Source organism: Rhineura floridana, chromosome 22, assembly GCF_030035675.1.
Source record: "Rhineura floridana isolate rRhiFlo1 chromosome 22, rRhiFlo1.hap2, whole genome shotgun sequence".
Classification (NCBI taxonomy): Eukaryota; Metazoa; Chordata; class Lepidosauria; order Squamata; family Rhineuridae; genus Rhineura; species Rhineura floridana.
In genome coordinates this window covers 4,253,050-4,269,517 of record NC_084501.1, presented here as the reverse complement: position 1 = coordinate 4,269,517, position 16,468 = coordinate 4,253,050, and the positions used below count along the sequence as shown (strand labels likewise).

The following is a 16,468-nucleotide window of genomic DNA, read 5'->3' as shown; positions in this document are numbered from 1 at the left end:
GACAATTTTTTTTAATAATACTACTTGGCAGTTACTGCTTTCAGACTTATACATCACATCATCTCTTGATGTAACCAACAACCAGAGCTTGGAAAAGTTACTTTTTTGAACTACAACTCCCATCAGCCCAATCCAGTGGCCATGCTGGCTGGGGCTGATGGGAGTTGTAGTTCAAAAAAGTAACTTTTCCAAGCTCTGCCAACAACCTTATAAGGTAGCTCAGTTATTATCCCCATTTTGCCTAGGGAGGGTGAGACCAGTACAGACTGCAGACTGCACCTTGAGAGTGAAGGCAGTCAAGCAGACCAGCCGAATCAGCCCTTCTTCCTCCTCACTGCCACCATTAAAGCAGACATAATATGGGGGTAAGCAGAGAGGTTTAAAGGTCTCCACCCAGCCCAGTGTACCCTGTTGGAGATGCAAATCACCTGCTTCCCGGTCTTCAAACTAATTATTTGGTGAGTAAGAAGGAAGAAAGGGATGATGGCTTTCCCTCCTCATTGATCTGCACAGATCAGCTGAGGACAAGCACTGTGTGTGTTCTGTCCGTGTCTGTCTATGAAAGAGTGGGGAGGGGCTACATCAACTTTTGGCCCCACCCACTACTAGTATGCATTCCCCAGAGGGCTGGCTGTGGGTAAATGTCATCCTCAGCCCTTCAAAAAGGTTTCTCACCCTGACTTAGGAGTAACAAGAGTTTTTGAGGAGATGTTCTAAAAAGCTTCTTTTAAAACTTACCCAACTGAAGCGAGACCAGACCATTGCTCTAGCCAAGCCAATTCTGAGCTCTCATTTTGGCTCAGCATCCATTTGCAGCCCACTCTCCCGGCTTCTCTCTTCTGCAGTGCTGCAAGCCTGCTCTCTGACTTCCAGAGTGTTCCAACTCTGCACCTTGGCTCTCCCCTCATGGACATTATTTTAATTCCCCCTTAACTACCAACTTTCCGGGCTGAGCTTTTGACCCTTTTGTGAACATTTGGCCTTCCTGTAAACTTTTGACCCTTCTGGTCAGTGCAGTCTCTAGAGAGAGAAAAAAGCGACTGTTTTATGATCAAGTATAAACCCTCAAATGGTGGGACAGTTTCATTCCTCTAGAGACTGGACGCGAGACTGAAAGAAAGTGGCCAGCTCTTGGGTCCATGGCAAGAGGTGAGGTTTGAACCAGGGGCTTCTTGAATCTCTTAGATATAATGATGACAGGATTTATTGTTTTATCAGTTGAAAAACCACGTGACAGGCCCTGTGCACCAGCTTGTGATGGTTCAATCATGGCTTTTCTGCGGAAACCATCTCTGCCAGGTCTGGCTGGATCTGGGCAAGGTGATTTCCAGGGTCCCTCACTACGTGGGCAGAGGTACCTGGCACAGCCCATTTTTTTAACCTTTCTTGGATGGAGGGGCCACCTCTGGTGCTCTTCTCTTGCCTGCCAGTCTTTGCCTCACTGTTGCTGCTTTTGGGCCTAGCAATGGGGGTAAGCAGCAGGCGGCCGTGGGAATAAGGGTGTCTGCCAGGGTACAGACTCCTGCTGCCATTTTAATTTAATTAATTTCCACACAGCAGTGAGAGTAGCTTACTACTCCACTGCCCTTTTTGCCCCCGTGAACCCAAAGGTGGCATCTGATTGGCTGCCACTTTTGGGGAAGCTTCGGCAAATTTAAACGGTGGCAAGCAGTTGCTATCTCAGCTTCCAGGGCAGGGCTGCAACTCGCTGTAGCTGCGGTGCCACATCCTGCCTGAAGGCCATTTGCCCCAACCACCCCAAACCAGGCTGCTAGGTCCCAGACGTACGCTCCAAAGTCCAGGGCTAATGCCACCACTGAGCAAAGGTAGCCAAGATGGCACCGTCCAGCATCAGTCCTGCCAGAATGACCAGTGGTGAGAGATGATGGGGATTGTCCTCCAACATTTGGAGGGTGTCAGAGAGTCGCGATGCTGGGAATGGAGAGTTCTGAGCGAGCTTATGTGTGTGAGTTTGAATCTTTGCTAAAGATTCTACCTTCCCTGCAAATTAGACAGAGACTTTAAGCTTTAAAATAAGAAATAACTACTTTATTCTGGAACTACATGTTTGATAGGAAAGAGTCCTATATCTAGCTAACTAGCTAAGTTGGAGACACAAACACAGCCCAGTGTCTGCCCTCATGCTTGGAGGAGAGGGAGAGACAAAGGAATATGTCTGCTCTCCCTCACGAGAGAAAGAAGAAGTAAGAAGGAGGGATGGAGTTGTGATCAACATCCTTTGCATATCAGTCTAGCAGGAAGGAAGAGTCAGCAAGAGATCAAAGGACAGGCATTAGCCTAGCAACCAAGAGGTCTCCTCTCTAGCTACCCTTTTTAACCCCATGCAGCCTCAACCCACAAGTTGGAGTTGAACCCCATATATTCCAACAGAGGGCGCCATGTTGGCTACCCCAACATGAGAAACCCATGCCTCTTCATGCTCTTCAGTCTTCACTGCGACCCACTCGGCATCTTTGCAGTACAAACTGGTTCAGCAATCACTTCATCTCCTTAGGGCTGGAGACTGTGGTTCTGCGACGGGTTCTCTGATGGAGAACTTTCAGTTCCTTCCTCAGACAATAATTCTGAGTTCATAATGGGGGCATGCCCGTTTAACATTACCCCAAAGGTCCTACTTAGTCAGATGGTAGGGTTCACCTTCCCCACCCCAAGAGCCGAAGGTGACCCAGTAGAGCCACGGAGGCCTGAGCTGGTTTCTGTGTGCTCTTTTCTTTTTTTGGCCTCGCTATTGTCTGTCTACGCCTCACTGGTCAAATTGCAAAAAAGACCCAGTTGACTTTGCCTGTGATGACCAGGAAGCAGGAAAACCAGGTGCTGCTGGCTACGGGAAACCAGGACTGGCTACCAGCCCCATCCGAAATGTGTGGTCCTCTGGTTTAAGGCACCAGAGTAGGCCAGGTTGTCTTTCCTCTCTCTTCTTCCCTCCCCCCCAATCAGTTGCCGACCCTTTCTGAAATTGTCCCTGAATGTCTTCTTTCCCTCCTCAGGAGACTCCAGCCGAATAGTTTTCTCATTCCAACGAAAGGGGGTTCAGAATTACGACACTTTTCTCCTGAGCAAAGACGGGGCAACTCTCTATGTGGGAGCCAGAGATACCATCATTGCCCTTGACCTTGGCAGTGCTGACTCCATCAGGCTGAAGGGTGAGGTGAGTGGGAGACAGCGATTCAGGATAAGAGGTGCAGGCAGGGGAAAGTGAGGGGAGGGGTCTGGAGTGGCGTTCTGGATAGAGGGGCCACCACTACCCCTTCTGCTTATGGGGAAATGTTGGGAAGCCTTTTAAAAATGTGTTCCTACTACACAACTACTTGAGTTCTTTGGATCAACCCGTATTGTGTAACAACAGCCTGCTTTCAAAAGTTGCTAATCCAGGTAGATCTTGTTTAACCAGCCACATTCACGAGCCGATCCCTTAATAAAAAGCATGCCCAGGGACCAGAGAGACTGAAAACACTCATTCATTCATCATTTTATTTGTGCTCAAGGCGGCTTACAACAAGGTGAACAGCAAAACATCTCAAAAACAAAACGATTTCCTAATAACAAAAAATAATAAACAGTAACGTAACAACAAGTATAACAGCAAGCCAAAACAACTTTTCAATATTATAAACATAATCAAACAATATTATTATTTTTTAAAAGTTGCCCTCAGCTGGAAGTAAGCGGCCCTGCTGAAAATGGCAGCATGACCCCAACTCCATGACATTTACAGTGATGGAGGACTTAGGAGATGGCATAAGAAACTTAAAGGGTGGGGACAGAATAACTGCGCAACTCGCATTTCCCCAGATTTTGTGATGCGGTTCTCCAACAAAACACGTGTACAGAAATGCATATATCAGAGGGAGCATGCATAAAAAGGCATATATCAGTAAAATAACATACAAGACCTACTATATATTAGGCGAAAATTGCTTGCAAAAATGTGTATATTAGTCAAAATTACATACAGCAATGTGTGTATTAGGAGAAAACCACACATTTTCACGAGGGCTTTAAAAAAATCACCAAGTGGAAATGTGGAGGATTGAATTTAAGATTGGGGAAATGAGTTACTGAGAGAAAACACAAAGGACCAGTTTGTCTGTCCGTATAGCGCAGGAGCACAGCGGTCACCCCGGAACCCCAAACCTCGTTGTGGCATGAGGGACAGTCTTAGTCATTTGTTCATTCATTTAAAAGCATTTCTAAATTGTGTAATATTTAAAAATCTCTTGAACGGCATACAAAGGTACACCGTAAAAACAATATAACAGTGTCATAAAAACAGATGCAGTGTCATAAACACAAACAAAAAGTCAGTCTTTGCTTTCATGTCCTCCCTTTCCCCATAATAACTCCCCAGAGGAATCCGTCTAAGGTTGAGCATTTGCAAACTGACAACTATTTCCCCCTTTTTTGGTTCACTTCCTCTTTTCCCATAATAGATCCCGTGGAGCCCCACGCCCGTGAAAAAGGACGAGTGTGTCTTTAAGAAGAAAAGCAATGAGGTAACGTGGTAGTGACTGGGCAGGGAGGGGACGAGGGCAGCTTTTATCTCTTTGCTTAGGAAGGTGGTCTATATTTCATAGGCATCCACTCTGCTGCATAAAATACCTTCCATTTCTCATATATGAAAGCAGACACTGGGTGGTGGAGGAGGCTTGGATCAGGGCCATGGTGCTGGGCAAGGGGAGCTTCACTGTTTCCCTCCTGCCTTTGGCTGGGTTAAATCCCCACCTGCAACTTGACGAATGGGGGAAAAGTTAAACCCAGCTGCACAACCAGAGACACCATCAGAACCACAAGTGATCCTGTTCACAGTTTCCTGTGTTGTGTCTAGTTTGGCCCTAATATGGTATTTGGAGGGGGCAGGGGAGGAACAGGTCAGTCCAGAGTCAGGCATAAGTAAGTATATATATCCTAAAACAGCACCAGGAAGACTTCAGGATTGTGGGATCTACTTTGGTTTTTTTAATAAGAACCCTCAGAGCCACTAACTGGAGCCAGGTGCAGAAGACATACACTGATAGTTAAAGAATTCTGAGCCCAGTAGTTTGTTCTGAGTACTAGAACTGAGTGGAGTTCACAGTCCTTGCACACAGAAACACACATTCATCCAATTCCCATGTCTGCTACTTCCACAGTCATTTTCATTTCAGCAATATTTTATTTATTTATTTATTTATTAAATTTCTATACCGCCCCATAGCCGAAGGTCTCTGGGCGGTTCACAACAAATAAGCATCTGAAGTACAAGTCAAAAGCCATATATAACACAAGTTAAAAATGAATTAATTAAGCAAAAAATATAAACATAATAAAACACATAACTAACTCAATACTAAATATGTAAATGGTAAAGATGTGAAATTGGTAAGAATGTTAAAACGTGAAGATAATTAAAAGTCAACATGTTAAATAGTTTAGATGTTTAAATGTTTGAGATGTTTAAAATATTTAAATGTTTAAAATGCCTGGAAGAAGAGGAAGGTTTTTACCTGACGCCGAAAAGATAGTAGTGCTGGCGCCAGGCGTACCTCATCAGGAAGGGTATTCCAGAGTTCGGGGGGTCACCACTGAAAAGGCCCTTTTTCTTGTTGTCACCCTCCGGGCTTCTCTCGGAGGAGGGCCTTTGATGTTGAGCGCAGTGTACGGGTAGGTTCATATCGGGAGAGACGTTCCATCAAGTATTGTGGTCCCAGGCCGTATATAATATAATTTAGGGGGAGTCATTTTTGCCAGTGTTAAACAGTCGGGAGTCAGAAATCTATTTCAAATCACCCAGAGATCTACCAGTAGAGCCCCATCTACCTTCTGCACATCCCTGCTCTAAAAGGAGGTCTTGAAAATTCATTGGAAAAAGTTTAAGTTGCATTGTGATCTCAGGGCCGTTTATTCCAGCCTCAGAGAGGACAGTCAAAGACTGAGCTTGATATAGCAAGTGGGGTAAGAATATGGGGATCTGCCTTATGCCAAACCATTTGTCCAACTAGCTTCGTACTGTCTATGCTAACTGGCAGTCTTTCTCCAGGACGTTGGACAAGGGTCTGTCCCATATATACCTGGAGATGCCAAGGATTGAACCTGGGACCTTCTGCATGCAAAGCATGTTCTACAATCTATACATAGGGCAGATTGTTCCTTTAACTGGAGTGCTTGTTGGAGCAGAATTATACACAATGTTAACGCCCCCTAGTGGATGGTTTATTCATTTGTTTATTACGGAATATGTAGTCCGTCTTTCAATAATAGAGACTCCCAAGGCAAGGAGCAGTAACGAAAAAGCAAAAATACAGACAGGCTGACTGAAAGCCAACTAAACAAACAAACAAGGGAGAGAGTGAAACACAAAACAGCAACCCCAGAAAATGAAAGTAAAAAGCATATGAGCCCCAGAAAGTCTGTCTGGATAAACAGGAGTTCAAGCCCGATTCAAAGCTCTTGAATTTGCTAAACCTCAGCAAGTAATTGGTACCACAGCTGTTGGGGGCCACCACCGAAAAAGTCCATTCTGAAGTGGCCACTAAGCCTAACTGATGGTGGAGCCTTGAACAGCTTTTCCATCTTAGATTTTGTTGAGCAGGAAGGTCCCTATGTGTCAGGGCCTCTGAGCTTGCGCAGCCTCCTGAGTCACGTGAGACCTCTTTGGAAGAAGGGCCCCTAGCTCAGGTGGCAGTACACAGGCTTTCTGTGCAGAGGAGGTCCAGGCTCAACCCCCTGCATTCCCAGTTAAAACGATCTCACGTTGCAGGCTTGGGAAAGACCCCATCTGAAACCCTGGGAAGTCACTGCCTGCCAGAGTTCACAGCTCTAGGCTGAACGGACTAATGGGTCTGACAACTTTATATGCTCATATGTATGAGAAGAAGCAATGATGGTGTTAAGTGCTAGTCCTACTCAGAGTAGACCCACTGAAAGTAATAGACATGACTAACTTAGGTTTATTAATTTCAATGGGTTTACTCAGAGTAGGACTTAGCTGCATATAACCCCACGTGTCCTGTATCCCAGGAACCTCTGTGATCATTCCCTTCACCTGTAGGTGGAGGTGCGTAGAAGCCATGATCTTGCAGCCCCCTTCCCCCAAGCTCTGTCCTGCTGACGAGACACCAAATTCTCCGAGACTCACTGATGCTCCTCTGGGGAGAGTGGGGCTGCAAGGCTTGCTGTGAGAGCCTGCGGTTGCTGCTGGTGCCGAAATCAATCATCCCTGACCTTGTGTGGATTTGAGGTCCATTTTTATTTCAGCCCCACAAATCAATCTGGTTCCAGTATTCTGAAAGAGTAAGGGCAAAGTACCTCCCCAGTGTACGCTGAGATATCTCCAAGGAGGTGTGCCTTGTCTTGTCTGGGCTTGTACCTTGATGATCTTTGGCTTAACCCTCTACTGTCCTTGTGCTGAAGCTGTGTTCGGATTGCATGTTTGTTTAAAACAGCTTTTCCTGCCATCAGTCTGTTCTGAGTGTATAAAGATTGACACTACCTCACTACGTTTAGCTTCATGTGTGAAGGTCCTCTAAGGCTGCAGACTCATGTGCGGTGGAGCAGTCAGGGGAGGACTTTAGGGCAGACGTCCAAGACCCCACTCAGCGGAAGGAGCAGGAGGACCCCCAAGTTAGCAGGGCTGGCTTGCCACATGTTGAGGCAGAGGAAAGTTACCATAACGCCATTAAGTCTAGAGTCTCAGTGACTATCCCCTCAAAAATCTACAGCGCATAAGAGACTGGCAGTTCATCCTGCTCAGTTCCTGTTTGCACTGGGTCCATCTCTCTTTACATTGAACACATCTCCATGCCTGCCTTTCATTGGATGCCAGAGTTGGATGATTGATCGGGTTTATTTGAGTTTATTTACTCAATAATGTAACCTTCCCATCTGTTCTGAACACAGGAGAGTTGCAAAGAATTCCTCTCTGTGATCAAGTGTGGCAGTGGTTAATATAGGTGCCTTTTCTTCCATTGAGGGGTGGCGGCAGGCCTGCACCATTTTGTGGTCCTGTCTCTCTTTCTACCCTTTCTGTGGTAGCCATTATGCCACCTACACCCCACAGTGGCCATTTTGTGACGGATATCGGTGGCACTTTCTCAAAATTCCAAATGTGCCCACTGCCTCAGAAAGGGTGGCAACTCGTTACTAGCTCATGAAAAATATTTTACGTAAATAAATAATGCAGATGTTATCTCTTAACATCTTCAGGAAAGGAGCTGGATGTTCACACACTGTTTACATTGTGGGACACAGTTGTGCTTTTTGACAACCTCTCCGTGGAAACCTCCTCCAGGGTACAAATGTAAATGGAAGCTGATTCCTGATTGTTGCCTCTTCCTCCCCACAGACGGAATGTTTCAATTTTATCCGTGTCCTGGTGCAGCTGAACGAGACGCACCTTTACACCTGCGGGACATACGCTTTCAGCCCTACCTGCACTTACATAGTGAGTTCCTGGGGAGGGGAGAGAGGGAGGAGGGGGTACTTTACCAGCCTAACAATTTGGGCTTCCAAGTTTACTCAGTAAAGAAATTTGATTAAGCCAGGGGTAGCCAAAGTGGTGTCCTCTACCTGTGGTTGGTCTCCAACTCCCGTCATCCCAGACCACTGGCCATGGTGGCTGTAGCCCAACAGCATCTGGAGGGAGTCATCTTGGCTACTGTTGGGTTGATTAACAATGTGTCCCCTGATTAATCAGGGACCTGATTGTATACAAATTATTTTCGTGTAATTGACATATGGAAGGCAGTCTGATTACAGGCGGCCGCTGTAGAGATCACATCACTCCTGTGTTGAAGGAGTTGCATTGGTTACCGGTTGTGTACCGAACCCAATTCAAGGTGTTGGTCTTAACCTTTAAAACTCTATATGGTTGTGGCCCAGCTTATCTGAAAAAGCGCCTCCAGCATCGACAGGGATGCCGCTCAACAAGATCAACCTCAGAGGGCCTTCTCTGGATCCCACCTGTCAAAACAGCTAGACTGGTGAGGACTCGATAGAGGGCCTTCTCAATTGTGGCCCCCACCCTATGGAACTCTCTCCCAAATGATCTACGCCATGCCCCGTCTATAATGAGCTTCCGCCGGACCCTGAAGACCTGGTTTTTTAGACAGGCTTTTGGAATGGGCTAGTTTTACTGTGTTTTTAAATTTTTAACTGTTTTATATACTGTTTTATCGTGTACATCGCCCAGAGTGGCTGGTTATCCAGCCAGATGGGCGACTAACAAATCTCATAATAAATAAAATAAATAAATAAATTAGAAGGATCATTCCTTCTTCCCTGCCACATGACTGGATATTCCTCTTTCTGAGGCGATGTCATGGATGGCTGGAGTCTTTTTGGACATGCCCCCCCCCCTTTTCTGCCTCACGCAGGTAGGAAAGCCTCTTGTGAGACGGTGCCTCCTGTGTGTGACACGGACACATATCGTCTGCAGTAGCCTTTTCCAACCTCCTGTTGTTTTGCGCTACAACTCTTGGAGGAAGAGCAGGCTTGGGCTCAAAATACAAAACATATTATTATATTATAATACATAACAATAATAATAACGCCAAATGCTGTATCTCAAAGTGTGCAGTGATTAGGGACTAGTGGGTACTTGGTTTCTGAACATTCTTTTTCTTTTTAAATTGCTTTTTAAAAATTTGTTTTTAAATTTTTATATTTGCTTTTAATGTTTTTAATTGTTGTAAACTGCCCAGAGAGCTTTGGCTATGGGGCGGTATATAAATGCAATAAATGATAATAATTTTGATCTTTCTCCTTATCTTTCCCTGCCTTGCTAGGATCTGGAGAATTTCACCCTGGTGACTGATGCAAATGGAGAGCCGCTTCTCCTGGAAGGGAAGGGTCTCTGCCCCTTTGACCCTCAACACCAGAACACAGCAATCGTTGTTGGTGAGCCCTTGTAACCCCCACTTTTCAAGCCATAGATCATTGTTTGACCTGCCTTCATGACCCATTGCTGAAGGCTCGAATGCAGCCTTCCCCAATGGGGAACCCTCCCGGTGTTTGGGGCTACAACTCGCATTAGCCATGCTGTCAGGGGCTGATGGGAGATGTAGTCCAAATCATCTGAAGGAAAGGCTGCTCTAGTCTGCTTGCTGTATTTACGTACTCTGCAATAATTTACTGTAAATAGCAGAAGGGCATTTGTTCTTGTTTAAAGATATGCAACACATTGTCCTGCCCACTGCACAGACCCATGGAAATGTTTTTCACATGGCTTTACACGGGAGATGAGACTCCCATGCTGAGATCTAATTTTTAGGGGTCCTGGGGAGGGAGCTGAACCCTGGAGGGTGACATTGTTTGCAAACCACGCTGACTGACCAAATTTTTAGTGAGGCCTAACCAGGGCAAAAACAGTGGCAATGATATACAAGAGCTCTAGAAAGAGGGACTATTGCTGGCTCCTGGGAATAGCTGATGATGAAGTAATCCTCTTCAGTCCTGTCTCCACTTTGCAGATGGCGAACTTTACACGGGTACCCGGAACAACTTTCAAGGGAACGAGGCCATCATCACTCGTACCCTGGGCAGAAGGACAGTTTTGAAGACTGATACCTGGCTGCATGGTAAGAGTAGAAGCGGGATGCTGGGGAAGGGGGCAGTTCTTTAATCACCCCAGTTAGAATCCAGCAACTCCCACCAGCCACCATAGACTGGTCACCTAGGCAACTGATATGTTAATGGATTGGTACCCGGAGAAGATGCATCTCCTAGGCAACGAGCTTTCCCTTGTGGATTAGCACCAACTGGGTCATGACCTTGGAGGGCAAAGGGGGTCTCATATCTGGTCTTTTTGTGTGTGTGGCTTCCTTCCTCCCAGGTGATGCAACTTTTGTGGCCTCCTTCAACATCCCAACCCCCTCAGATGATGACAAAGTCTATTTTTTCTTTGGGGAAACGGCCAAGGAATTTGATTTCTTTGAGAAACTGATCGTCTCCAGGGTGGCTCGTGTCTGCAAGGTGAGCTGTCTCCATAATCAAGGGAGCTTTTGAGTTGGAACTTGCTTGTGCTCAGCTCTGGGGCCTCTTTTCTGTGGTGAAGCTTTAGCCCTTGAACGTCTGACGCACGTGTGGAGTGGCTGTCCCTTGCCTTTGGTCATCACGTGCTTGGAATTGGGAAAGAGGGCTTCCCAAGAAGAAGCTGTAGTCAGAATTTAATGCTAATGATGATGAGCATTTGGGGGCTTTTTCATTAGGAAAAATGTAATTATAAGGGGGGGATGGAGCACACAGACGTGATGGAGGTTTATTACAGCAGAGGACATAATGGACAGCAAAAGGTTTTCTCTCCCCCTCTCATAATGCTAGAATACAGCTCAGGACCAGGGTATCTGAAAGACCATCTTACTCCTTATATACCCAGCCGATCACTGCACTCTGCAGGTGAGGGCCTCCTGCAGATACCATCTTATCAGGAGGTTCGTTCTGCACAACATAGGAAACGGACCTTTAGTGTGACGGCACCTACCCTGTGGAATTCCCTCCCCTTAAATATTAGGCAGGTCCATCTCTGCTATCTTTTCGGCACCTTTTGAAGACTTTCCTCTTTCAACAAGTTGAGACCTATCCCAGTTTGCATCTGTGTTAGAATTGCTTGTTAATATGTGTTTTTTTAAATATGTTTTTAACCCTTTTAAAAAGATGTTTTTAAAGCTTTTAAAAAATGTTTTTAACGTCGTTTTATTTTAATGTATTTTAAGGTCTGTTTTTACAATGTTTTAAAGTGTTTTAGTGCTTTGTTTGCTGCCCTGGGCTCCTGCTGGGAGGAAGGGCGGGATGCAAAATAAATAAATAAATAAATTATGAGGAGTAGATCCAGGGCAGACAAACAGGAGAACTTCCTCACGCAGTGTGCAATGAATTTGGAGAATTCATTGGCACAAGATGTGGTGAAGGCTGATAGCTAAAATGATTTTTAGTTTTGGATTCTTTTTTTAAAAAAAGTACTGGGCAAGTTCACAGACGCTAGATCAACCAATGGCAATTAAATAGAACCTCCATGTTCAGAAGTAGTCTCCCTCTGAATATCAGATGCTTTCTAGCCCTCCTTCATGAAATCTCTTAGCTGGAGAAACGTTTAGCCTTAAGAAGAGAAGACTTGAGGGAAGATAGGATTGCACTTTTCAAGTACTTGAAAGGTTGCCACATAGAGGAGGGCGAGGATCTCTTCTCTATCGTCCCTGAGTGCAGGACCTGGAATAATGGGCTCAATCTACAGGAAGTCAGATTTCGACTGAACATCAGGAAAAACTTCCTAACTGTTAGAGCGGTATGACAGTTGAACCAAGGACCTAGGAAGGTGGTGGGCTCTCCAACGCAGGAGGCATTCAAGAGGCAGCTGGAGAAGCAACTGTCAGGGATGCTTTTTTGATTTGATTTGATTTGATTGATTTTACTTGGATTCCTGCATGGAGCTGGGGGTTGGACTGGATGGCCTTATAGGCCCCTTCCAATTCTATGATTCTATGATCCCTGACTATTAGCTGACTGGAGCTAGTGAGAATTACTGTTCAACACATCTGGAGGGCTGCAAGCTGTGGAAGGTTGATCTAATGACTCCAGCATAGGGATGACTTTACAGGCCTCTTCCAACTCGACTATTGTATGATTGTATGATTCTGTGTCAGAGAAAGGAAGCAGAAATTGCTGCAGTTTGTGTGTTCATGCGTGGACAGGAATGGAAATCAGTCAAACAAAGCATTCGTTCACAACATTGTTGTGTTTTTCCATAAACAATGTGTAATTAATGACAGATTTTTTAAAAACATTGTCTTGATATATCCTTGAAATGAATGTAAGTTCGTAAGTTACATAAAATAGCAGACAGTGAGACAAATAACATAGTGGGTGGTTCTTCTGACCGGATGGTGGATGTCCAACCTGTCCTGGATGGGGTTGCACTCCCCCTGAAGGAGCAGGTTCGTAGCTTGGGGGTTCTCCTAGAATCATCTCTGTCACTTGAGGCTCAGGTAGCCTCAGTGGCACGGAGTGCCTTCTACCAACTTCAGTTGGTGGCCCAACTACATCTCTATCTGGACAGGGATAACCTGGCTTCAGTTGTCCATGCTCTGGTAACCTCTAAATTAGATTACTGCAATGCACTCTATGTGGGGCTACCTTTGAAGACGGTTTGGAAACTGCAGCTTGTGCAAAATGCAGCAGTCAGATTGGTAACAGGGACCAGACGGTCCAAACATATAAAACCGATTCTGGCCCACTTGCAATGACTGCCTGTATGTTTCCGAGCTCGATTCAAGGTGCTGGTTTTAACCTATAAAGCTTTACACAGCTTGGGACCACAATACCTGAAGGAAAGCCTCTCCCGATATGAACCCACCCGTATACTACGTTCAAGATCAAAGGCCCTCGTCCAGGTGCCTACTCCAGGGGAAGCTCGGAGAATGGCAACAAGGGAGAGGGCCTTCTCAGTGGTGGCCCTCAAATTATGGAATGATCTTCCTGACGAGGTGTGCCTGGCGCCAACACTGTTATCTTTTAAGTGCCAGGTCAAGACTTTCCTCTTCTCCCAGGCATTTTAGCATGTGTTCTATAGCTTCGGCTATGGGGAGGTATACAAGTTTAATAAATAAATAAATAGTGTTTGGTGAAAGTGAACTGCAGCGGAATGGAAACTGTGCTGATCGTGACAATTGCAGGTCAGAACAGAAATCGCTGACTTCTTACATCCCTGCCCCCACATTCTGCTGTTTCTCGCAGTGGCCAACCAGATGCCTCTGGGAAGCCCCAAAGAGCCGTCAGACAATCCCAGGGGCTTCTCCTGAAAAGGACTGAGGCAGTCTGCTATCTGAAGGCCAACAAAGAGAAAGGAAGGAAGGAGTTTGGCTTGTCCGTGATGCTTGTTTTTCCATCCTCTCCAGAATGATGTTGGCGGAGACAAGGTGCTGCAGAAGAAGTGGACCACATTTCTGAAAGCTCAGCTCTCCTGCACCCAGCCAGGGCAGTTCCCTTACACCGTCATCCAGCATGTTTTTGCCCTCCCTCAGCCGGGAGGAGGCGCTGTTTTCTACGGTGTTTTTGCTTCTCAGTGGTAAGGCCATGAGAATATTTTGTATTGGCTTGATTGATGAAGGGGAAGGGTCTTAGCCTTCGGAAGAGGGATGAGGCAGAAATTTGGTTTGGTTTGCATTTTAATGGGAACCTACTGAATTTGCAGTTCCCAAAACAACAGGTGAACCGAAACACAACTATCCTTTGGAATTTGCATTCATCTCAATTTTGTGATGCAGTTATCCAACCAAAAATGTGTACAAAAAGTTGCACATATTAGGGGAAAGTGTCCCTAAAAATGCATGTTTATTATTTATTTAATCAAATTTATACACTGCTTGATTGTAAGAAAACCTCTAAGCTGTTTAACAAGGATCAATAAAAATGATCAGTAACGTATGTCATGACAGTTACATAGAAAAAGGAATTCTATTAGGGGAAATTGCTTCCAAAAATGTGTATTTTAGGGCATATAAAACGTGTATGTTAGGACAAATGCAACCTAAAATGCTGACAAATGTATCTAAGGACATTTTTTTAAAAATCGCAAACTGATGTGGGCATGTGGCAACCTGACCAAAATTGACAGATTCATCCACTTCTGCCTAACAGTCCATTTTTGGTTCTGCAATGTGCTAATTAGAGATAACGAAAAGTGCCTCTGAGGATATGCAGAGTGCCTTTTAGTTCTAGTGGTGTAACTGGCTTGTGTATCTCTTTGCAGGCAGTCAGGAAACCTCGGGAGCACAGCAGTCTGCGCCTTCAGCCTTGATGGTATCAAAAAAGCCTTTGATGGGAAATACAAAGAGTTAAACAAGGACTGTTCCCGATGGATGACATATAACGGGCCGGTCATGGACCCCCGCCCTGGCAGGGTGAGTGTCTTGTTTGTGTCTGAGCAGTGCATCGTCGAATGTGGTTTCTGGTTGGGGATGTCTTCAAAATTCCCCTCTCCAGATCTTGGAGTTGTCTTGTTTCTGAAGTGGAACCAATGTATTAAAAATCCTCCCATCATTCCTGTTTTTATTTTTGAATTTTGCACAAAGTGCTTTCTGATGCTGTGGATGTGCAGTTGTCCTTGGCTGCCAGCTCCTTCAGTTCATTGGGCCTTTTTGTGCATACGCGCCTTGACAGAATGTGCAAGGAGGAAAAGCCATTTTGAAGTGATTCTGTGTGTTGCAGCAAGGTTTGTTTTTAAGGGGCTAACCCAGGGGTGGGGAATCTTGGTCCCAGGGTCCAAATATGGCCCTCCAAGTGGCTCCATCTGGCCCTTGGGACTCTCTCCAGGCCACACGCATCACCACTGCTGACCGGCACCCTCCTTGAGTGCTTTTGCATGGCTGGAATGTGATCATGCCTCTGGTTGGGCTGCATGGAAGTGCGTGTGGGTGGGTATAGAAACCTCTGGCATTTGCAGGGCTGGAATGTCGCCTGCTATACAGATTGCATCTGTCGCTCGGCCCACATCAGCCTATGGCCACACTCACCACTGATATGGGTTCCCCCAAAGGCTGCCCATGATGGAATGTGGCCTTTGGGTTGGAAAATGTTCCCTGCCCATGGTTTAACCACAGCTCAGCAGTGCATGAGCACATCTGCATGTAAAAGATTGTACCGATGCTTGCGTCGAGATTGCCTTTTTGCAAGCGTGTCATAAAATCAGAAATATAGAGAGAGGGTACTGGCTGTGGAGGAGATGCCAGTGAACGGAAGGAATGAGAAGATGTGGCAAATAAGGATGCAAAATTTACATTTTCCCAAATTTTACAGTGCAGTTCTCCAACTAATTTTTTCCAAAAATGCATATATTAGTGGGAAATGTGCATAAAATGAATATATTAGTAAAAATAGCATACCACAGTGCATTAATGAGTAGAAATTCCTTGCAAAAATGTGTACATTAGTTAAAACTGTATTTAAAAATGTGTTTATAAGGAGAGATTCGCATTAAAATGCTGAAGAATTTCCTTTTTTTTTTTTTTTAATAATTTTTATTCAAATTTTCATAAAGCATAGAAAACAAAATCATAAAACATTCAAAGACAAAAAACAAAACAAAACAAAAATGATTAAACAAAAAAATAAAATAAAATAAAATGTTGACTTCCCATTTGTCACATATCAAATCAGTTATAGGTCTACAATATATAACAATCCTGTCTCTTAAATCATATTATAAAATCACTTTCCTCCAGTAGTTATCTTAATTAATCATCAAATCTCATAAACATTACTTTATTCTTTCCACAAAAAGTCAAAGAGAGGTTTCAATTCTTTAAGAAATATATCTATCAATTTTTCTCCAAATAAACATGTCAATTAATCCATCTCGTTAATAATTATAATAATCTTATTGTCATAACCATAGTCCAAATAAACATTTCGATTAATCCATCTCATCAGAATCTGTTAGGTCCAATAATTTCAATAGCCATTATTCCATTATCCCTAT

The 16,468-nt window shown here is 44.8% G+C and overlaps 1 protein-coding gene across 5 annotated transcripts in view; it reads left to right on the top strand.

The window, feature by feature from the left end:
- LOC133374724 (semaphorin-4A-like) overlaps positions 1 to 16,468 on the top strand; it is an 85,793-nt gene that overhangs the window by 49,387 nt on the left and 19,938 nt on the right. For all 5 annotated transcript variants that reach the window (XM_061605922.1, XM_061605919.1, XM_061605921.1 and 2 more), the window contains 8 exons: positions 3,009 to 3,169; positions 4,452 to 4,514; positions 8,342 to 8,440; positions 9,783 to 9,894; positions 10,467 to 10,574; positions 10,829 to 10,968; positions 13,887 to 14,056; positions 14,741 to 14,891. In XM_061605922.1, coding sequence (XP_061461906.1) covers positions 3,009 to 3,169; positions 4,452 to 4,514; positions 8,342 to 8,440; positions 9,783 to 9,894; positions 10,467 to 10,574; positions 10,829 to 10,968; positions 13,887 to 14,056; positions 14,741 to 14,891 — 1,004 coding nt within the window. The remainder of the gene's footprint in view (positions 1 to 3,008; positions 3,170 to 4,451; positions 4,515 to 8,341; positions 8,441 to 9,782; positions 9,895 to 10,466; positions 10,575 to 10,828; positions 10,969 to 13,886; positions 14,057 to 14,740; positions 14,892 to 16,468) is intronic.